Consider the following 18,857-nt stretch of genomic DNA (forward strand, 5'->3'; position numbering starts at 1 on the left):
AATAATCCCAGCGATTTAAATGAAATGTAGGCATTAATGTAGGAAATTTATATAATCTTTGAATGAGTCTACATCATTAATCATTTTATTTATTCAAACACTACATAGACGTTTGTCAAATCTTTGTAATATTTATTTTACATGCGCTGATACGCGCTATAGCGCTAGAAAAACCTTTCACCATCTGTAACCATTCATTTATTACAAAAAATGTTACAAGCAAAAAAATGTTTACATATATTTTGTAGAAAAGTTTTATCCAGAAATTACCATGTGGCAATAGTCGGAGGTGCAAGTGAAATTGGACAAACCATTGCTTTATTACTAAGAAACCAGCGTACAGTCTCAAATCTTGTCATTCACGACAACGCTGTACACACCCCTGGAATCGTATTAGATTTATCACATATTCCTACAAATTCTGCAATAAAAGGTTACGTTGGAAGTGACTCTTTAGACAGTGCGTTACAACATTCGGATATTGTTATTACGACCGGGGCTATACAAAGTCCAGGCTTGTCTGAGAAGGCTAGATTACATTTGAATGCTGAATTTATAAAATCATTTGCTACAAGAGTTTCAAAAGTGAGTCCTATTCCTTTCATAGGTATTGCGACAGAACCGATAAATGTAATGGTACCAATGGCGACGGAAGTCATAAGAAACAACGGTGAATATGACCCAAAAAAAATATTTGGTATCACCAGCGCTGATTTATTTACAGCACAGACTATGTATGCATCTATAAATAATATAAATCCCCAAGACTGTAAAGTACCTGTGATAGGTGGGCATTCGAATGAAACCGTCATTCCTTTGCTGTCACAAGCTAAGCCCGCTTGTAATTTAGACCAGAAATCAATCGAAGAATTTACTGCCAAATTCCGCTCTCAAGAAGATTTGGTTACAAATGCAAAAAAAGGATGGTCGCCAACACTGTCAATCGCATATGGCGTATCCATATTCGTCCAAGGAATATTAAATGCACTAGATGGTCGACCAAATCAAATACATGCGTACGTTGAAAATAACGATTTCGGTACATCGTATTTTGCCGGTACGGTGCTAGTGGATGAGAAAGGGGCTGGTGAAATGGAAAGATATTCCAATTTGTCAGATTTCGAATGTCATTTATTGGAACGGGCTATTGAGCAGCTAAGAAAAGACGTTTCTAAGGGTACAAAAATGTTGGAACTGGCATAATCTAATCACGATATAATTATATTGCGACAAAATATTCTTTTTCTTCTATACTTTGTATTCATTAGAACTTTGCTAGACAAAATTCGTACTATAATATAATCTCAAGGAAAATGAAAAAAAGAAAGTATCAACTTACGAATATTTATTTACATACAAATCATGTTTAACAAAATAGTACTTATTACGAACGAGGAAAACTTAATCATATCACAGAAACAATCAAATATGAATTCATGAATTCAAGTAACTAAATGCTAGAAAAATATTTTTATAACTAACTACTAAAAAAAATATTTACGAAGTTATTTCGTAATACTCGCTTATTATTTAGGAATCAATACTGAACACTTTGGATTACCAATTACTTGAATTTCTTTATTCAGAAATTACATGAAAATATATTTTTGTTTAAGGGACAAACTCTTTCTATTTTATCGGAAAATCTTTTATCGTGGCTAAACGCATTTACCATTTTATATTTATTTGGCATTCTGACTAATATGTTAAAACTGGTAAATTTGATTTCAATTATTTGCTGCAGTCTTCTGAGCTTATGTTCAATTGATTTGTAAAAAAATATTCAAATAAATTACAGATAAAAAAAAAAAACAAATAAAATCATTACATAAAAACCAAAATTGTATGCTTTAATTCAGTACAATCAATCAATCAATCAATTAATTAATTTTATCTAGAATTCTCTTAAAACAAATAGAATTAATATTTATAACATTTGCCATTAAGGTTAAGATTTATAAACGGCGTAACTTAAAATAATGTTAAAAGAATCATTTATACCAATAATCTTAAGCGCCCACTTTTACACTTTAAAATAAAACTATGTTCCACATTCTAGAATCAGTATTTTTGTCTATGCATGTGCATCAGGCTACTATTACATATTGATGGATTAATAAATTACATTACATTGTATAATTCTTTATATATAATGTAATTACAAGTATATTCACAACCATTTAGGAAACCCTTAAGCAAATCGTGTAATTAGCCGCCGTTTATAAATCTTTTCGTAACGTAAGCTAAACGATTAGAAATTTGATATAAAATAACATTTTCGATTTTCGAAATTACAATCATGATGATATGTACTTTTGGATAAATTTATTTAATTGATGTATTACAGTTACACAAAAGAAATTTATTGTTCACAGTAAACATATTAACAAATATTGATAATACAATATTTAATTTGTATTTAATTAAATAAATATACCTTTGTACTAATACAGATAATCCATTATTGATGGAGAGGAATTATTTCTCATTTCTAGATAAAACTTTTTGGTATAACACAAAGTTTAATTATAGGGTGTGATAAAATAATAATATTTTCAAATCCACCAATCAATGTTAAGACCACAAACAGGCAGATCTCAGTATGATTTAACTATTACTAGCGATATCTAATTATTTTTTTACATTTTGTATAAAATTTACTACTAATTTAAACCATTATATATACAAATTATACAACATGTATACAAACCTCTAAAATTAATTATTTGTTATATTTACCTGAAACAATATTATATAATTATAATTTAATAAATATTTTAAACGCAGCTTTTCTCGCATTTGAGGATGTTGGGTTTGGTATATCATGTGTTAGGCAAAAAAAATGCTTATTTTCTCTTTCTTGGAATTCAAGTTAGCTTCATACCAAATATCATCAAATTCGGTTCAGCGGTTTGGTCGTGAAAGATCAACAGACAGACAGAGTTACTTTTACATTTACAATATTAATAATATAGATTATATTTGGAGCTGGGTACTGATATTTATATGTAACAGCCATATTCATATAAGCACAAATAGGCTATTTGACTGGTTTTTAAAATCCATTTTATATTCTTTAGTAGAGGTTAAGAAACCTAGTAAAAGTTGATTTTTTTATTTCTAGTACATACTTGCCGAAAAATATCATATTTAAATAACAATATGGCGCTGCAATGGGTTCGGTGACGTCACTTTGCTGTATTTTAATCTGTGGTACATATAGTAGAAAAGCAAAGTTTACAAGAAAGTGACTTCATCATAAGCCCGGCCAATCAGGTGCGTTTTGTGTCACGTGACAAACGTTTGGAAAAATGCATTTTTATTTATTGATTTTTGAATAAATTAAGTATTATTTTCAAGTTTCATTAGTAAGTAACCATTTTTAAACTCATAATATTCACAATTTATTTTTCGCATTGTCAAACAGCCTATTATTAAATTCTATAGCAAAGGTAAAAGCAAGAAAATTATACGGATACAATGTAATTAGTTTTAACTATTTATGTATTGCTCACCATTTCATTCTTCATTACTTTTACTAACTTCACTACCGGACTCGCTCGCTGACGTTGAACGGATACTGATGGACGTTTCCTTGAAGTGACTGATGAAATCGAGGAGTTTCTGGAGATTTCTCTGCGTCTTTATCTGGTCCGCTAACAGCTGGCGTTTCTCCGCATTATGCTCATCCAAGTTTTCTTTCAAGGTCGCCGCTCGTGCTTCTAGTTTACGTAACTCCACGCACAGTTTTATATTTTTTTCTTGCAAACATTTTCTTTCTGCTAGTTTATCTAGTAAAGGAAAAAAATAATTATTAGGCAATCGTTTCTTATAGTTGCACTTATTTTTTTTAACGATATTCATATAAAATATATAATGAACAATAAATTTTCGACAGATGAGATTTAGTATATTAAAGGTAACTTTGTCAGCAAATGCTTTCATTCAGATTTACAAGAATGGACTCTTTCACGTACCTTCGATTATATTATGAATGAATGAATTTTAATGACTAACTTAAGCTCTGCTTTTATTTTTGTGCACAATTTAGTCAAACGTAATTTCAATTCATGTGTACCAAAATTACTTGAAGTACCCAAGTTTGTGCCGAATGCATTTACAACCGGTACCTCTAGTAAAGTTCCGGGCATATATGGGCTAAATATGGATATAGCATAGCGTAAAGTAAAAATACCAGTGGGCCATCGCCTTTGTAGTCTCTCCAAATACCACTTTTCGTTATTGAGGCAGGACGGTCACACTTATTTATTATTTATATATTTAGTAAAGTAAAGTAACAGCCTGTAAATTCCCACTGCTGGGCTAAAGGCCTCCTCTTCCTTTAAGGAGAAGGTTTGGAACATACTCCACCACGCTGTTCCAATGCGGGTTGGTGGAATACACATGTGGCAGAATTTGTATGAAATTTGTCACATGCAGGTTTCCTCACGATGTTTTCCTTCACCGCTGAGCACGAGATGAATTATAAAGACAAATTAAGCACATGAATCAGCGGTGCTTGCCTGGATTTGAACCCGCAATCATCGGTTAAGATGCACGCGTTCTAACCACTGGGCCATCTCTGCTCTCTATATTTATTTAGTCTGTGTCATATTTGTTTATTGATAGAAAATCTAGATACGGCATCAGTAGCAGCAATATAATGGGTATATAAGGCGTGCGCACCCGAGTAGAGGTGCACGCTGTGCGCACGCGCGGCGCCGCACACGGCGGGCTCGGGCAGCGCGCGCGCGCACGCCGCGCAGCGCCCGCCCGCGCCGCAGCCCGTGTGCTGCCACAGCTCGCACCACGCGCACCACACCAGCAGCGACGGCACGTCTGCACACACACCACAGTAACCCCACTACCCACCCCCATCGTCTGGACTCGATATGTGGATACTAGATACCGTAGTATCTCCAAATACCACTTTTCGTGATTGAGGCAGGACGATCACACTTATTATTTATATAATAAATAAATAAATATGAGACAACATCACATACATTACTCTGATCCCAATGTAAGTAGCTGAAGCACTTGTGTTGTGGAAATCAGAAGTAACGACGTTACCACAAACACCCAGACCCAAGACAACATAGAAAACTAATGGTAATCTACATCGACTCGGCCGGTACTTTATACGACCACGTCATACAAGAAGAAATTGCCATGTGGGATTTAGATAATGTTATGGAACTCGCTGCAGAAAATTATTTTATTATAAACACTAACGACGACAGTAATAGTGATTAAAATATTAATGACTTAATTTCGATTTTTTACTTTAATGTGTATTTTTTAAATTCATTATACTTAGTCTTTAAAACAAATATAATTTGGTAGAATTTTAACACAAATATGCATACACCTTCACCCTGCTGTTAAAAAAGATTTGATTGGCCAGGGGGCGGAGTAAAATGACAACTCACTGCATTCTTAACGCGAACAGACTATAGTCATTTTATTTATGGTATAGGTCGGCGGACGAGCACATGGGCCACCTGATGGTAAGTGATCACCATCACCCATAGACAATGACGCTGTAGAAATATTAACTATTCCTTACATCGTCAATGTGCCATCAATCTTGGGAACTAAGATGTTATGTCCCTTGTGCCTGTTGTTACACTGGCTCTTAGTACTGTTATTTGGCGGAAGAATAACTGATGAGTGGGTGGTACCTACCCAGACGGGCTTGCACAAAGCCCTACCACCAAGTATTTTTTGCAACTAGCTGAATATGGTGAGAACTTTATTGTGATCACGGCTTTAAGCATTGAGTACTGAAATCCTAAAGTGTTTGCAATTGAAAGCGGTCATAGGTCACCTGATCCACGGCCGATTTCGACAACACCAGAAATGAGGAAAAATAAACAATTCTGACATTAAATAAACTCGTTCATTGATCGAACGTGGCATTTTAAATATCGAAAAAAATTTCTACATTTATTTCAATTGTACTTCCTAAGTATAATAAGCAGTAAAGTTGAATATTTTTTTTAATCAAAATAAAGATTAATTAATCAAAACTGTTTGTAGTCCTAATATATCATATAATATATCATGTGTCATTAGCAAATGTGGTGCGATGTGATGTAGTATGTTAGTAAATATTAATGTACCATTTCTTCCACATCCATGACAAACTTTCTTAGTAGGTGAATAAACTGGCTCTACGGATAGACCCGCCGGTAACGACGCCACCCAAGCAGGCTTGTTGTTGCCCCAACCTGGTTAATATACATTGAAATTATATATATTTATATTCTTTTTCTTAACATATTTTAGTAATATAATAAAAAAGTTCTTTGCTGTGAATAGTCATAGATGGCCTAGTGGTTAGAACGCGTGCATCTTAATCGATGATTGCGGGTTCAAGCCCAAGCAAGCACCACTGAATATTCATGAGATTAATTTGTGTATATAATACATATACACATCGTGAGAAAACCTGCATGTGTCAAATTTAAAATTCTACCACATATATATTCCCTGAACCGGCAACAGAGTGGTGAAAGATTTTCCAAACCTCCTGGGAGGTTTTGAAAACATTCCACCGCGCTGGGCAAAGGGAAAAGAGGCCTTACAATAACAGTGTGTAATTGGCTGTTGTTATTGTTATAGTCACACCCTTACATACCTCCCTTATTCTCTGATGACGACCCTGAAGGCGATCCTTCCCTTGAAAATTTATTTTGACTCTGTAAATAATAAATATAATTATGTTTAGTTTATATGACGTGTTTTCAATTGTTAGCAAAAGACAATATTGTAATAAAAATGTGAAACATTAATCTTTATTACCTGTTGCTTTCGTAACTTTGCAGAACGTGTCTGAGGAGGATCGCTGTGAGACTGCAAATATGGATATTGATTGTACTTTTTCCTTTTCTGTAAATAGAAAAAACAATTGCATAAATAACACGAGAATGTTAGTTACCATACTGTACGTCCCCGAAGACGCCCTGTGTTGGCTTTTTCTATAAGCAATATGTAAGTCAAAGGACATTTTTATTTGTAGTTACTGGTCTAGTATAGATCTATACTTGGTCTAGTATAGATCTACTGTCGAGGTGCGGCAAATACGTTATATTATTATTATTATAACGAGGGTTACTTGCTCACAATAATACTCCCCTTGTCTCAAAACAAGGTGAGTATTAATATGAGTTACTAAGAGACTAGAAGAAGAACTAAGAATAAAGAAATGAAAAAATATTTGTCATATTATGTTTTTTAATATTATAATTTAAGGTAAAGAGGCTCGCTTTCGAGCAGATAGATTCTATAAATAACATTTCTCAGTTTATTAAAAAATTAAGTATGTAATGCAAAATAATGTAAAAAGTTTCTGTAACTTTTACTTCTTTCTAATATTTTTATGGAACAGACGATTTGGTGATATAATATAGTTCTAAGTGTATCACCAGTGGTGGGTTAAGACCAAAAATTAATGTCAAGAATTTACACCCCACAGATACCCAACTTTTTTTTCGCTCGCCCCTGAAGCTCGAACATAATCCAGATCTTAATCACAGTCTACAGAGTTATCTTAATTTATTACATAACACAATTTGAAAAGTAAAAACTTACGGGTATCATGTCGTAACTGCCAAAGAGAAATTCATTCTTGTCATTTGAAGATCGCTTGCGACGTTCATTTCTCGTTCTTTCTATTATATCTTTTTGTTGTAGCGTGATCAAACCAATGAGTCTGGAACCAATTTATATGTTAGTGTCCATCCAGTAGAATTTGACTATGACATCCAATTACAAGCTGCTGTAAGCGAACTAAACAAAATGTAGTTTAACCTACCTATTAATATAATAATAATAAAACTTATAATTTACATACTTAGAATTTTATAAAATAACATAAATATACTGAAATAAATAACTGTAAAAAAAACAGTATGTTCTATCTTTATTAACCTAATGAAAGATAGCATTATTTCAGCTCACCTCATAAAAACCTCTTTGGGCACAGGTTCCCCTGGTTCGGGGAGAGGTGGTGGTGATGGTGTTGGTGAAATATCCATTCCCAGAGAAGAGTCCGAATCTGATTGTTGTTCCTGCACCTCATTATCATCTTTCTGGATTTTACCACCACTGAAACACAAATACACTAGATTAAAACAGATGATTTTTTTTAATCATATAAATTACTTACTTACAAATCTCTCAAATTTCTTTATTTCAATATACTGTACAGTAAAGCCATTTATATATAAATTACCTACATAAAATTATTAGCTGTTGACTTAGAAAATAATATCAAATTGATAATTTCAGTGACTTATCTAAAATTAAAAATAATAACAATAAAATATGTTGTTAATGCTTGTTCTTCTTCATATGTATATTCTGTGTATAGTTGTTCTTGGCACTTGCATTAAGGTTTCTGGCATAGTACCATCATTGCTATCATGATAGATAGCAAACAAGTCATCATTTATAATAAATTCTCAATAAAATTAAAATATATATTGAAAAGCTTCCCAAAACTACCTAGTATTATGACTTATTACTTATTTGTTACATTTCTAAAATATATTAGAGTTTTAGAAATCATTTGTACTTACATGAAGGATTCCTTTACTTTATTTAATGCAATTGCAAAATTACTTCTGCTATCTTGTACAATATTTTGCAACTGTGTTACATTTTTTGAATAAACATCCTTCTCACTAATTTCAATGTTATTTGTGTTCTCCTTTTCACAGTATTTGTTTTCATTGTCTGAATCAGAAACATCATTATTAATGTTTTCTGTTTTAATCTGGATTTCATTTAAAACTGAAGGTTTTAAGAGAGACACAGTGCGATTTCTGCTTCGATATTGTAATTGATGATCTCTCAGTTGTTGGGCAACATATCTGTTGTCGTTTTCTATGCTAACTTGCTTATTTCTGGCCCTCAGACGTTGTTGATATAACTCTAATTCCCTGCGAAGTCTATCCACTACTAATTTCTAAAAATAAAATACCATTTTACAATTTTTAAATAGATCACAAACAAATATGACAAACATAACACTATACATATAATATAAATAATGTTATTTTCAATTTAAACTGAATAGGAATAATACTCACTTGAGCCTGACCTATAGCTATTATTTCTTTTTCTGCTTCACTAACTTTATTTTTTAAATTAGCATTCTGAAAAAATAAATAACATTAAATACATACATACGAACCAAAATATAATGCGCACATGATATTGTTCTTACATTTTCGTCTTCCTGCAAACGCGCTACCCATATCTGCAAATATGTGACATTTTTGTTAGTAGCAAATTACTTTTCATCTTCAAAAAAAAAAGCTAGACAAATTGTAAATTACCTGATGAACTCGAATTGCGTTTTTTAAATCAGATTGTGTTTTACGAATGTCTTCTTTTATTTCATTAGAAACTTCCATTATAACACATATGGACTTTAACAATTTTAAACAATTGTTTCAACTATTTTTAAAAGTAGATAATATCACAAAGAAAAACTAGAAAAGTATTTGTCAATTGAACTTAATATAATTTTCCGCGCACACTGTTTAATAAAACTCAAAATGCAATTAATGTCAATAAAATAAACGATATTATTTAATTATTACAACTAAATATTTACGAATTTATTTACCCGAAGTTTATGCTACAACTAAAATAAATATCTTCAAGGTCCTTTTCTACTTTTAGTTCAATTTTCTGTTACATATCATGAAAGTAGAAACAAAATATACTTATGGTGCGATGGGTACGTATACTCTACAACAAGTAACAAAGATTTATTTTATGAACTACTGTAGAATGTAGATAAACATAATTATAACACAAAAGTTATATCTAATATTATGATATAGGTAGTATATACATTATACATAGCTACTGGTAGTGCTATATAGATATATACCTGACTTTTTTTTAAATGTCTTCTGAGGAATCGTCTATTAAGCCTAATAAACTACTTTTATGTAATAATAAAACTTTATTGTATAAATTGAGAAATGATTGATTTATTTTTAATATTAAATTTTCTTGAAATTAAATTTTAAGAGCAATTAATTTCAAATTTAATTGAATGTCATTAAAATTTTTCCTTTATAAATATTTATCAAATACGGATATCATTTTTAGTTGAATTATCTTATTTTTTTGGCTTTCTAAATTTTAACTTTAATTGGAGCCTCAAAAAAATCAATATTGCTTCATCTTTTTAATGAAACATTTATCATCTGTATTCGGTATTGCATTTTCGTTTTCGCTTAAGATTTAATAAATGGCATATCAATTTTTAACTTTCATTTTCAAGACATATTCAACATACAAATAGGTACGAATTCATCGTCATTGTGCAACATTTTATAAATAAATAATTATGTTATAAAGTACATTCGTTGGAATTGTTTCTCTCAGGATTCGTCGCACTAATACTGCATAACCATAAGATTCAGCCAAAATAATGGATATATAAATTATCTATAGCTTTTATGACTTTGGTCTTTTAGATAAAACTGTGCCTATTGCCCTGAAAAATGTCGGTGAAAAGACAGGCGACAACCGAGTTAAATCATGAAAATTGGGACCAGGATGATCCTGCCGAACAAGAAGAGGAAACAGGTGGTTTCAAAATGGCTTCTAAAGAAGTTCTTGAAAAACGTGTAATACGGACCGCTAAAAGACGTTCACAGGCCACTGGCGAAGAGGTAATATTGAAATATCCAATTTCTGTCGCGTTATTATACGTATTAAATTACACACTTAGATTTTTTGTCTTCAGCTAGGTATACAAATGTGTCCTTTTATTAATCTTTTTTTTTTATTTCACAGCCTAAAAAGAGTGTATTTAGTGGTTTTGGTGGCTTTAATAAAACACAACCAACTTCGTTTGACTTTCTTGCCAAATTAACTAATGGAAACAATACTTCTAATGTATCACCCCAAAAGTCTGATACTTTAGCAACATCTAACACATTTAATGCTACATTAACTGGAGCAACAACAACAAGTTCTCTGAGTAGCGGAATAGGCAGTATGACAAGAACTTCAACACCTATAGCCAAATCAGCTTTTGGAAAACCAATGAATGAGACATCTTTATTTGGAGCGGCCACAACTACTTCAGGATTTGGACAGTCAGTGTTCACTGCATCTAAGCCTAGTACAGCAGCAAATGAGAGCCCATTTAAAATGCAATCAACGCAAAGCGCAACCTTCAGTTCAACTGCAAAATTAAATTCTAGTGCTGAAAAACCAGCTCCTCAGATATCTTCAAACATATTTGGATCATCATCTACAAGTGCTAATAATACAAAATCCCTTTTTTCTACCACAAATACTAATACAACACCATTTAAAACACAATCAGTTTCAAGTACGCCACCAAGTGAAGAAAATAAGTCAACAAATAAGTCAGAAACTCAAGAGGATAAAAAGTTGATATATTACAGTAAATTAAAAGGCCTAAATGAAAGTGTCTCAGCTTGGATCAAAAAACATGTTGAAGAAGGTCCTTTATGTATTTTAACACCTATCTTTAGAGATTATGAGAAACATTTAAAAGAAATTCAAGGTGAATATGAGAAAAGCAAAACGGAAAACACATCTGATGATAAACCAACAAATGCTGATAAGAAAATTACTTCACCATGGGGTGGTAACACAAATGCCTCAGTATTTCCCACTTCAAATGTATTTTCAAATAATAAAGGTAGTACAACATCTCCAGAAAAAACATCAAATTCAACAACAAGCCTAAACAATTCCACCACTGTATCAACAAATAACTTTACAACTACAACTCCGCCAAGCAGTGGATTCTCATTTGGAATAAAAACATCATCTGCAAACACATCACCATTTGCACTGAATACAGCAACGACCACAGCTAATGCTAATGGAAGTACTCCTTTCTCATTTGGTATTGGAAAACCATTCAGTTTTAATTCAAATATTCAGAAAAATGAGGAACCAGCTAAACAAGCTGATGAAAATGAAGATGAACCACCAAAAGTTGAATATACACCTATTGTAGAAGAAAATAGTGTTTATGATAAAAAATGTAAAATATTTGTAAAGAAAGATGGAAATTTTGTTGATAAAGGTGTTGGCACACTGTATGTTAAGAAAATAGAAGACAGTGGTAAGCATCAGTTGCTTGTACGAGCCAATACATCTTTAGGAAATGTTCTACTGAATTTGATATTGAGTTCATCCATACCTACTCAGCGTATGGGTAAAAATAATGTCATGATGGTTTGTATTCCTACTCCAGATGCAAAACCCCCACCTACATCTATTCTTATAAGAGTAAAAACATCTGAAGAAGCAGATGAACTATTAGAAACATTAAATAAATACAAATCATAATTTTTTTAAATGCTGTTGTATATTGTCTTAAAAATAAAATAAAAATCAAAGATTCCATATTTTGTAATTGAATTAAAATGTGCAATTTGCATATCAGTTTTAAGCAATTAATTGTTTCAGTTTACATTCCTTTTGAATTAATTTTAGAATAATCTTGTAGATGGAAACATGTATGTGAACCTAATGATATTGTACTGTTTTATTTTACCCATGCCCTTCATTAACTTCATTATATGGTATTCTATTCAGGAGTAGTATAATAGGATAGTAAAAAAAATTGATTTTGTTTCTATCACCATCACTAGACCAACAGTCAAAATCAACTATTCCATAAACAGCTTGTTATATGTAATGACATTAATATTGGTAATTTTACCTAATTATTAGTTTAGCTGTTTGATCTTTCCAAATATAGCGGAAAGTACTTGGCATTTTTTAATGAAATAAGAATTCTTTGGACTTACAAGTAAACTGTATAATAAAATTAAGAAATAAAAAAAATATTATTGTAATTCTATTTAATTTTTTTTCCTACAGAGTCCTCTTGAGAACAATAGCACAAGTTATGTTACAAAATGGTAATATAAGGCATCTTATATGAACAATAATGTAATGCTTTCCTATGTTACAGAAGCATAATTTTATTGACAATAAATTATATTTCACATATTTATGTTTAATAAAATAAAATGAAGAAAATTTAACAAAAACCATAAATATTACATACATAATTGTATTTATCTTATTTTTATAAATTTTGTTTAACATTAAGCACATGTCTATAAATTCATAAAGCAATAACAAGTTATAATTGATATTTTTAATCTTAGCCATATTAGTGCTTTTATGTACCTGCCATATAACTACTTGATATCATTTGACCTAGGCCCATCTGAATTCTTTGCATGTGAAGTTCTACATTATTTTGAAACAGTCTTTGATATTGAGGCTCTAGTTTCATTTTTATTTGGTCCATAGTTCCTTGCAGGACACTTAATTCATAAGCATTTTGATCAGAATCTGAGAGACTTTTAACCTGTAACATTAAAGCAGTCAGGTCTGTTACAAGATCTATTACATTTGATTCTTTAATAGACCCATTGTTATTTTTTTCTACAAGAACCGCTGCCTCTTCTCTACATTTTTCTCTTAGATGTGAAGGGGCCAACATTGCAGCTAAGCTTGGCCCGGGTGCAATTTGCTGACAATACATTTGTATTTCATTTATATATTCTTGCAAATCCATGTTCATTCTTTCAAGATCAATAACAGTTGCTGCATATTTTCTTTCAAAATCTTCTGGCATTCTTTGACCAAAGGATTTTCTCTTCTCTGCCTCACAATTATATTCTTTTAATCTATTAATTTTACCCTTTTTAGCTTGTAATATCTTATTTAATTTAACTATTAATTCCAATAGTGGAAATGGATAACTACCTATTTTGGAATCAAAGTGTTTTGACAAATCATTACATCCAATCATGGGATCACTTTGGCTATTATTCTTGTTTGGAGCAGTGGGTTGGTAGAGATTAAAGATTTCTTGCATTACATATCGCGGTCTAAATTTTTGAGTTATGCTAGATAAACATATAGTGTCAGGTGGTTCATTTGACAAAACTTCATAATCAGGGACAGAATGTGTTCCCAGTTTCGGCCTCTCAAATGTGATTCTATATGTATTATTAGATGTATCAACCGCATCAATACAACCTGTGAACAAACCATCTTGAGGCTTGCGTAACCTTGCTGTGACTTTGGTGCCTACAACTAATTGCATGGGTATTTCATTAGGCAAATCTTTAACACATATATCAGCAGTTTTTCGCTGTTGTATATATCTAATCAATTTTCTTTTTCTTTCAAGCTCTTTACGTTCTTCAGCAAAAAATGCTTGAGAACATCTCCTAGGTTTGCCCATCATTCTTCGTATTTTAGCCCATTGAACTTGTGTTAATTTCTTGTTGGTTAACTGAGGAAATGATTCTTTAAGACAAATCATAAAGTCATTTTCACCATCAAAGAGAGCCTTATCAATGTTACTGTAGAAGTATTCAAAACAAACCCACTTATGAGCTTTTGGCAATTTCAACAGATTTCTCAGCCTCATACCTATCCGTTGACCACTCTTGCGATCTGGTGATTGATTACTCACTTTATCTTCATTTCTTTCAACATTCTTTGGTGTTTTTGTTGGAGATTTTTGTTTTTTGCCACTTGATTGTTTGTTAGGTGTTTTTGCCAGTATCTTAGGAGTTCTTTTTGGAGATTGCCTGGGTGGTGAGGTATTAACGAAGTCATCAACGAATATAAATCTATTTTTTTTCCGTATACGGGCAGGCATTCCCCTGGCATTTAATTTCTGAACTGGTTCACTTGGCGCTGGTTTTGGCGGTAATTTAGTACCCACTCTGTGAAGTCCCAGAGCAGCCGGTCCAAAAGCAGGAGGCTCTTCATCTTCATCGGGCAAATCAGTCTCCATCGGTTCATCTTTAATTCTATATTGAAACTTGCTTGAATTTTTTTCATCGTTATGATTGTCTGGAGATGAAACAATAAATTATTTAATAACGCTTAACGCAAAATTGTCAGTTATATTTTGTAAGTATACTATCTAACTAAAAGTCAAGTGACGAACAAGTATTCACTATCAAATTGAAAATAAATATTAAAAATAAAGTGACAATTCGTCTACAAATTTGAATTTTTTCAAATTTTGAACCTTTGCTGTAGATCGTACATTCTAAAGTAGACGACTCTAGGCGGCTTAAAAAAGATCATATTCCGATTTTTTTTCAGAGAATTTAAATTAAGTATTATGCGCATAGAAAAATTATACAATTATAATATTAAAAAACATAAACAAACTTACTTTCCCATTTATCCGCCATGTTGATGTCGTAAATTTGATTCAATTTGAAGATTGAGAGCGCCAACTTTATCAAATGACAACGTAGGTCTTTACATTATGGTATAGGTATACACATAATTTGACAATCTTTAAAATTGTACTTAATTGTTTTGTAATTTAAATAGTTAAGTTCTGGATAATTTTTTAATCTAATTTTTCTTTCCTTAATTGATTTCTTCAACTAATAACAAATTTTAATGATATTAAAATGTTTTGATATTCATTTTGATTTTTTATAGTTTTAATTCTTGATAATTCGCTTAGCATTTCATAAGTTAACTATCTGATATTACCTATATTATTGAAACTATTTATCAAAAGTAAGAAGTGTGAAACTATTGTTACTTATATTAAATTATTTCTTAATATCAATATCATGATAGTTTATTTGATATTATAATTGAATATATTGTAATCAATCATAGTTCATAAAATACTGTGTATTTAAATAACATACTCTTTAATATAAGTCAATAAATATTATAAACGCAGTGATTATGTTTTTTTGTTATTGGAATAAGAATTTTGTCTTCATAGTTCATACATTCTAAAAAGTATTTATATTTGATTAATATGTAAAGTGTTTATTTATTAGTTTCGATAAAAAATATTTAATAAAATTAATGTGGGGTAACTTAAATAAATTATGTAATTTACATTGCAAATACGATCATTTGTAATACAACTCTATATACTATCACGTGAAACTTAGCATGTATGTATATTCAATAATTTAATGTTCGGCCTAATACGAACAACCTTGAAACTTCGATCATATTTTATCAGTACTTTAATAAAACACTTTTAGTATCTTATTAAATTTAGTTTGCCGAAACCGAAATATCGAATGGTAGCATTGTGTTATTTGTCAAATGTCAATTTTTATTTACTGTTGTAGTTTGTACTAATGTCATAAATTACGTTTGAATACAAATAAAATATAAACATAGAATCAACAGAGTTGGGTTAAACTTTTACTGTCTATAAATTAAAGGCAATAAAATACCCCCTTTTCACCAATTAAAACTGTTTATGATAAATTACTTCTGTCAATATGGTGCAAAATGATAATAACTCTTGGTCGCCAGACGACACCATAAGAGTTTTAATAGCTTCAGATATACATTTAGGTTATCTTGAAAATGATGCTGTACGTGGAGAAGACAGCTTTATCGCCTTTGAAGAAACACTTTCTCTGGCCGTTGAATATGATGTAGACTTAATTTTGCTTGGTGGAGATCTTTTCGACCACGCAAAGCCGTCCCCTAGTTGTATGTTCAAATGTACCCAGATTATTCGCAAGTATTGTTTTGGTGACAAACCTATCAATATCGAAGTGTTATCTGATCAGCTAGAAAATTTCTCACGAATTGTTAACTATGAAGATCCAAATCTTAATGTTTCATACCCCATTCTTTCTATTCATGGAAATCACGATGATCCAGTTGGACACGGCAGTGTTAGTTCTTTAGACATTTTATCAATTACTGGCCTTGTTAACTACTTTGGGAAATGGACTGACTATACTCAAGTCCGAATTTCACCAGTACTCCTACAGAAGGGTGAAACAAAGTTATCATTGTATGGATTGAGTCATTTAAAAGATCAGAGACTTGCTAGACTTTTTGCAGAAAAGAAAGTAACATTTGAACTCATAGAAGACGGTAATGAATGGTTTAATATCTTGGTGTTACATCAGAATAGGGCAGACCGAGGGCCCAGCAATTATATATCAGAAAATGTCTTACCCACTTTTTTGGATCTAGTTGTATGGGGCCATGAACATGACAGTCAAGTTTTTGCTACAAAAGATGTAAAAAGAGAAAATGAAAGTTTCTTCGTTATCCAACCGGGAAGCACAGTGGCTACTTCATTGGCAGCTGGAGAAGCCCTACCCAAGCATTGTGTATTATTGCAACTACATAAGAAAGAATATATATTAACACCCCTTCCACTAAAAACTGTGCGCCCATTCATATTTAAGACCATAGTCCTTTCTGAGGAGAATCTCGGAGATGAGGGTGTAAATGAAAATGAAAAAGTACAAAATTTTTTAAAGGAGAAAGTTCATGAAGCAATTACTGAAGCTGATGCAATTCGAAGTGGTGACCCAAAACAACCTGCTTTACCACTTATTAGGCTGAGTGTTTTCTATGAACATGATGGACAAGATTTTAATCGTGTTAGATTTGGTCAAAATTTCAATGGCCTTGTTGCAAATCCAAATGATGTTCTCATTATGAAAAGAGAAAAAAAAATTCGTGAAAGAAAAGATTTGGGCCAAAATAATGCAGAAGAAGTTGATATAGGTGGGGTGGCTGCTGAAGCGACTGATGTAGAATCATTGCTTCGTGCTTATTTCGAGGCGCAACCGCAAGATCGGCGACTGTCAGTTCTATCAGTGCGAGCTGTTACCGAAGCAGTTCGCGACTTCACGTTAAAACGTGACGACGACATTTTTCGTCGCGTTTTAGATGCTCATCGTAAGCACTGCGTGGATTTCTTGCTTGAATCTAATGCCGAAACTCCAGAGGAAGTGAGTGACAGAATGAAACTGTGTAAGGAATCGCTAGACGCGGCTGACGCAGATCTTCTCAAGACTCTTATATCAACAGCGTCTAAGAAAGTAGAAGTTGCCACCAAGCAGTCTTCACTGGCGAAACACGAGTCGATTGTAGTATCAAGCGACGAAGAAGCGCCGGCAGGGCGAGGGCGCGGGAGGGGCGCGCGTGGTGGCCGTGGTCGTGGCCGCGGCCGTGGTCAAGCGCGTACTGCATCCCCACCTACGCCAGCGCCGGTGCAAGAGCGTCGCACACCAAGGAGGGCAGCAGCACAGAAATCTTCCTCTAAGTTACAAAGCCTCATAGCAGAGAGATCATTTCGACGTCGGAGGGAATCATCGGACATTGAAATTTCAGATTGAATAAACATTTCTACACTTGTTTTTGTCATTTTTTCCATGATTTATTCCAAAATTAATTATCAATTAGTATATTGTTAAGAATTGACACCAACTCCAAATATAGGAATAAATCCAAATATATTATATAATCGTAAATCGATTTTTAAATAGTCTAATGTACATATTTAATTTCATTTTACTTGGGAGGACTCAAAAAAATATGTTGAATACGCTTTTTAGTGCATATTTACTTTCATTAAAATAGTGTTTTGTATGAAGTCGATTTTTCTTTTTGTTAAAATTTTTATTAATTTTTTGATTTTAAGTGAAGCTGATGTAGACTTAACTTATTTTTTCTTAATATGGATTGATTAAGCGTGCCGTTTATATAAGTCAGAAACTACTTCGAGGACAATTTCAAAAGATGCTTGCGAATAAAGCAAAACTAGATTTTCGAAAATGCGGCTTTAATACATGCGTCATAAACTACATGGTAACAAACTCGAAAGAGCTGTAATCGACCTCAGTAAAAAACCTTTGCAAAAGAGCTAATATATGTCGCACATCATATGACATAACACCACGCACACAAAATTTGATTAAAAACAGTAAGAAATTCAGCCCCATATCGCACCCTAACTGTGAGCCGTTCAGGAGTTCCATTACTACATAGTATAA

General features: G+C 32.2%; 5 protein-coding genes across 8 annotated transcripts; 3 read left to right on the forward strand and 2 right to left on the reverse strand.

The window, feature by feature from the left end:
• The first annotated feature begins 173 nt into the window (after nucleotides 1-173).
• LOC124544336 (malate dehydrogenase-like) lies at nucleotides 174-1,341 on the forward strand. Its single transcript, XM_047122841.1, has one exon. The coding sequence runs from the start codon at nucleotides 211-213 to the stop codon at nucleotides 1,201-1,203; it is 993 nt and encodes a 330-aa protein (XP_046978797.1). The 5' UTR covers nucleotides 174-210; the 3' UTR covers nucleotides 1,204-1,341.
• On the reverse strand, nucleotides 1,329-9,882 carry LOC124544335. Of its 3 annotated transcripts, XM_047122839.1 has the most exons (12): nucleotides 9,348-9,882; nucleotides 9,236-9,268; nucleotides 9,099-9,164; nucleotides 8,586-8,974; nucleotides 7,966-8,112; nucleotides 7,597-7,717; nucleotides 6,808-6,894; nucleotides 6,644-6,704; nucleotides 6,126-6,233; nucleotides 4,687-4,839; nucleotides 3,516-3,791; nucleotides 1,329-2,739 (listed from the first exon to the last, which is right to left on the reverse strand). In XM_047122839.1, the coding sequence occupies exons 1-11, from the start codon at nucleotides 9,423-9,425 to the stop codon at nucleotides 3,520-3,522; spliced, it is 1,515 nt and encodes a 504-aa protein (XP_046978795.1). In that variant the 5' UTR covers nucleotides 9,426-9,882; the 3' UTR covers nucleotides 1,329-2,739; nucleotides 3,516-3,519. The 3 variants fall into 3 exon arrangements, with proteins under 3 accessions (XP_046978795.1, XP_046978794.1, XP_046978796.1); XM_047122838.1 differs by lacking the exon at nucleotides 1,329-2,739 and having other exon boundaries at nucleotides 3,514-3,791; XM_047122840.1 differs by lacking the exons at nucleotides 1,329-2,739; nucleotides 6,126-6,233 and having other exon boundaries at nucleotides 3,514-3,791; nucleotides 9,348-9,881.
• A 304-nt stretch (nucleotides 9,883-10,186) lies between these two features.
• LOC124544019 (nuclear pore complex protein Nup50) lies at nucleotides 10,187-12,869 on the forward strand. 2 transcript variants are annotated; one of them, XM_047122389.1, is made up of 3 exons: nucleotides 10,187-10,330; nucleotides 10,506-10,703; nucleotides 10,828-12,869. In XM_047122389.1, the coding sequence occupies exons 2-3, from the start codon at nucleotides 10,533-10,535 to the stop codon at nucleotides 12,364-12,366; spliced, it is 1,710 nt and encodes a 569-aa protein (XP_046978345.1). In that variant the 5' UTR covers nucleotides 10,187-10,330; nucleotides 10,506-10,532; the 3' UTR covers nucleotides 12,367-12,869. The 2 variants fall into 2 exon arrangements, with proteins under 2 accessions (XP_046978345.1, XP_046978346.1); XM_047122390.1 differs by lacking the exon at nucleotides 10,187-10,330 and having other exon boundaries at nucleotides 10,337-10,703.
• Nucleotides 12,868-15,325, reverse strand: LOC124544018 (protein lin-9 homolog). The gene is made up of 2 exons (XM_047122388.1): nucleotides 15,239-15,325; nucleotides 12,868-14,907 (listed from the first exon to the last, which is right to left on the reverse strand). Exons 1-2 carry the CDS (start codon nucleotides 15,255-15,257, stop codon nucleotides 13,211-13,213), a joined length of 1,716 nt encoding a protein of 571 aa, XP_046978344.1. The 5' UTR covers nucleotides 15,258-15,325; the 3' UTR covers nucleotides 12,868-13,210.
• A 752-nt stretch (nucleotides 15,326-16,077) lies between these two features.
• Nucleotides 16,078-18,221, forward strand: LOC124544327 (double-strand break repair protein MRE11). The gene has a single exon (XM_047122826.1). It carries the CDS (start codon nucleotides 16,332-16,334, stop codon nucleotides 18,198-18,200), a length of 1,869 nt encoding a protein of 622 aa, XP_046978782.1. The 5' UTR covers nucleotides 16,078-16,331; the 3' UTR covers nucleotides 18,201-18,221.
• Nucleotides 18,222-18,857: the final 636 nt, after the last annotated feature.

The sequence above is a fragment of the Vanessa cardui genome, chromosome 4 (genome assembly GCF_905220365.1).
Source record: "Vanessa cardui chromosome 4, ilVanCard2.1, whole genome shotgun sequence".
In the NCBI taxonomy this organism is placed as follows: domain Eukaryota; kingdom Metazoa; phylum Arthropoda; class Insecta; order Lepidoptera; family Nymphalidae; genus Vanessa; species Vanessa cardui.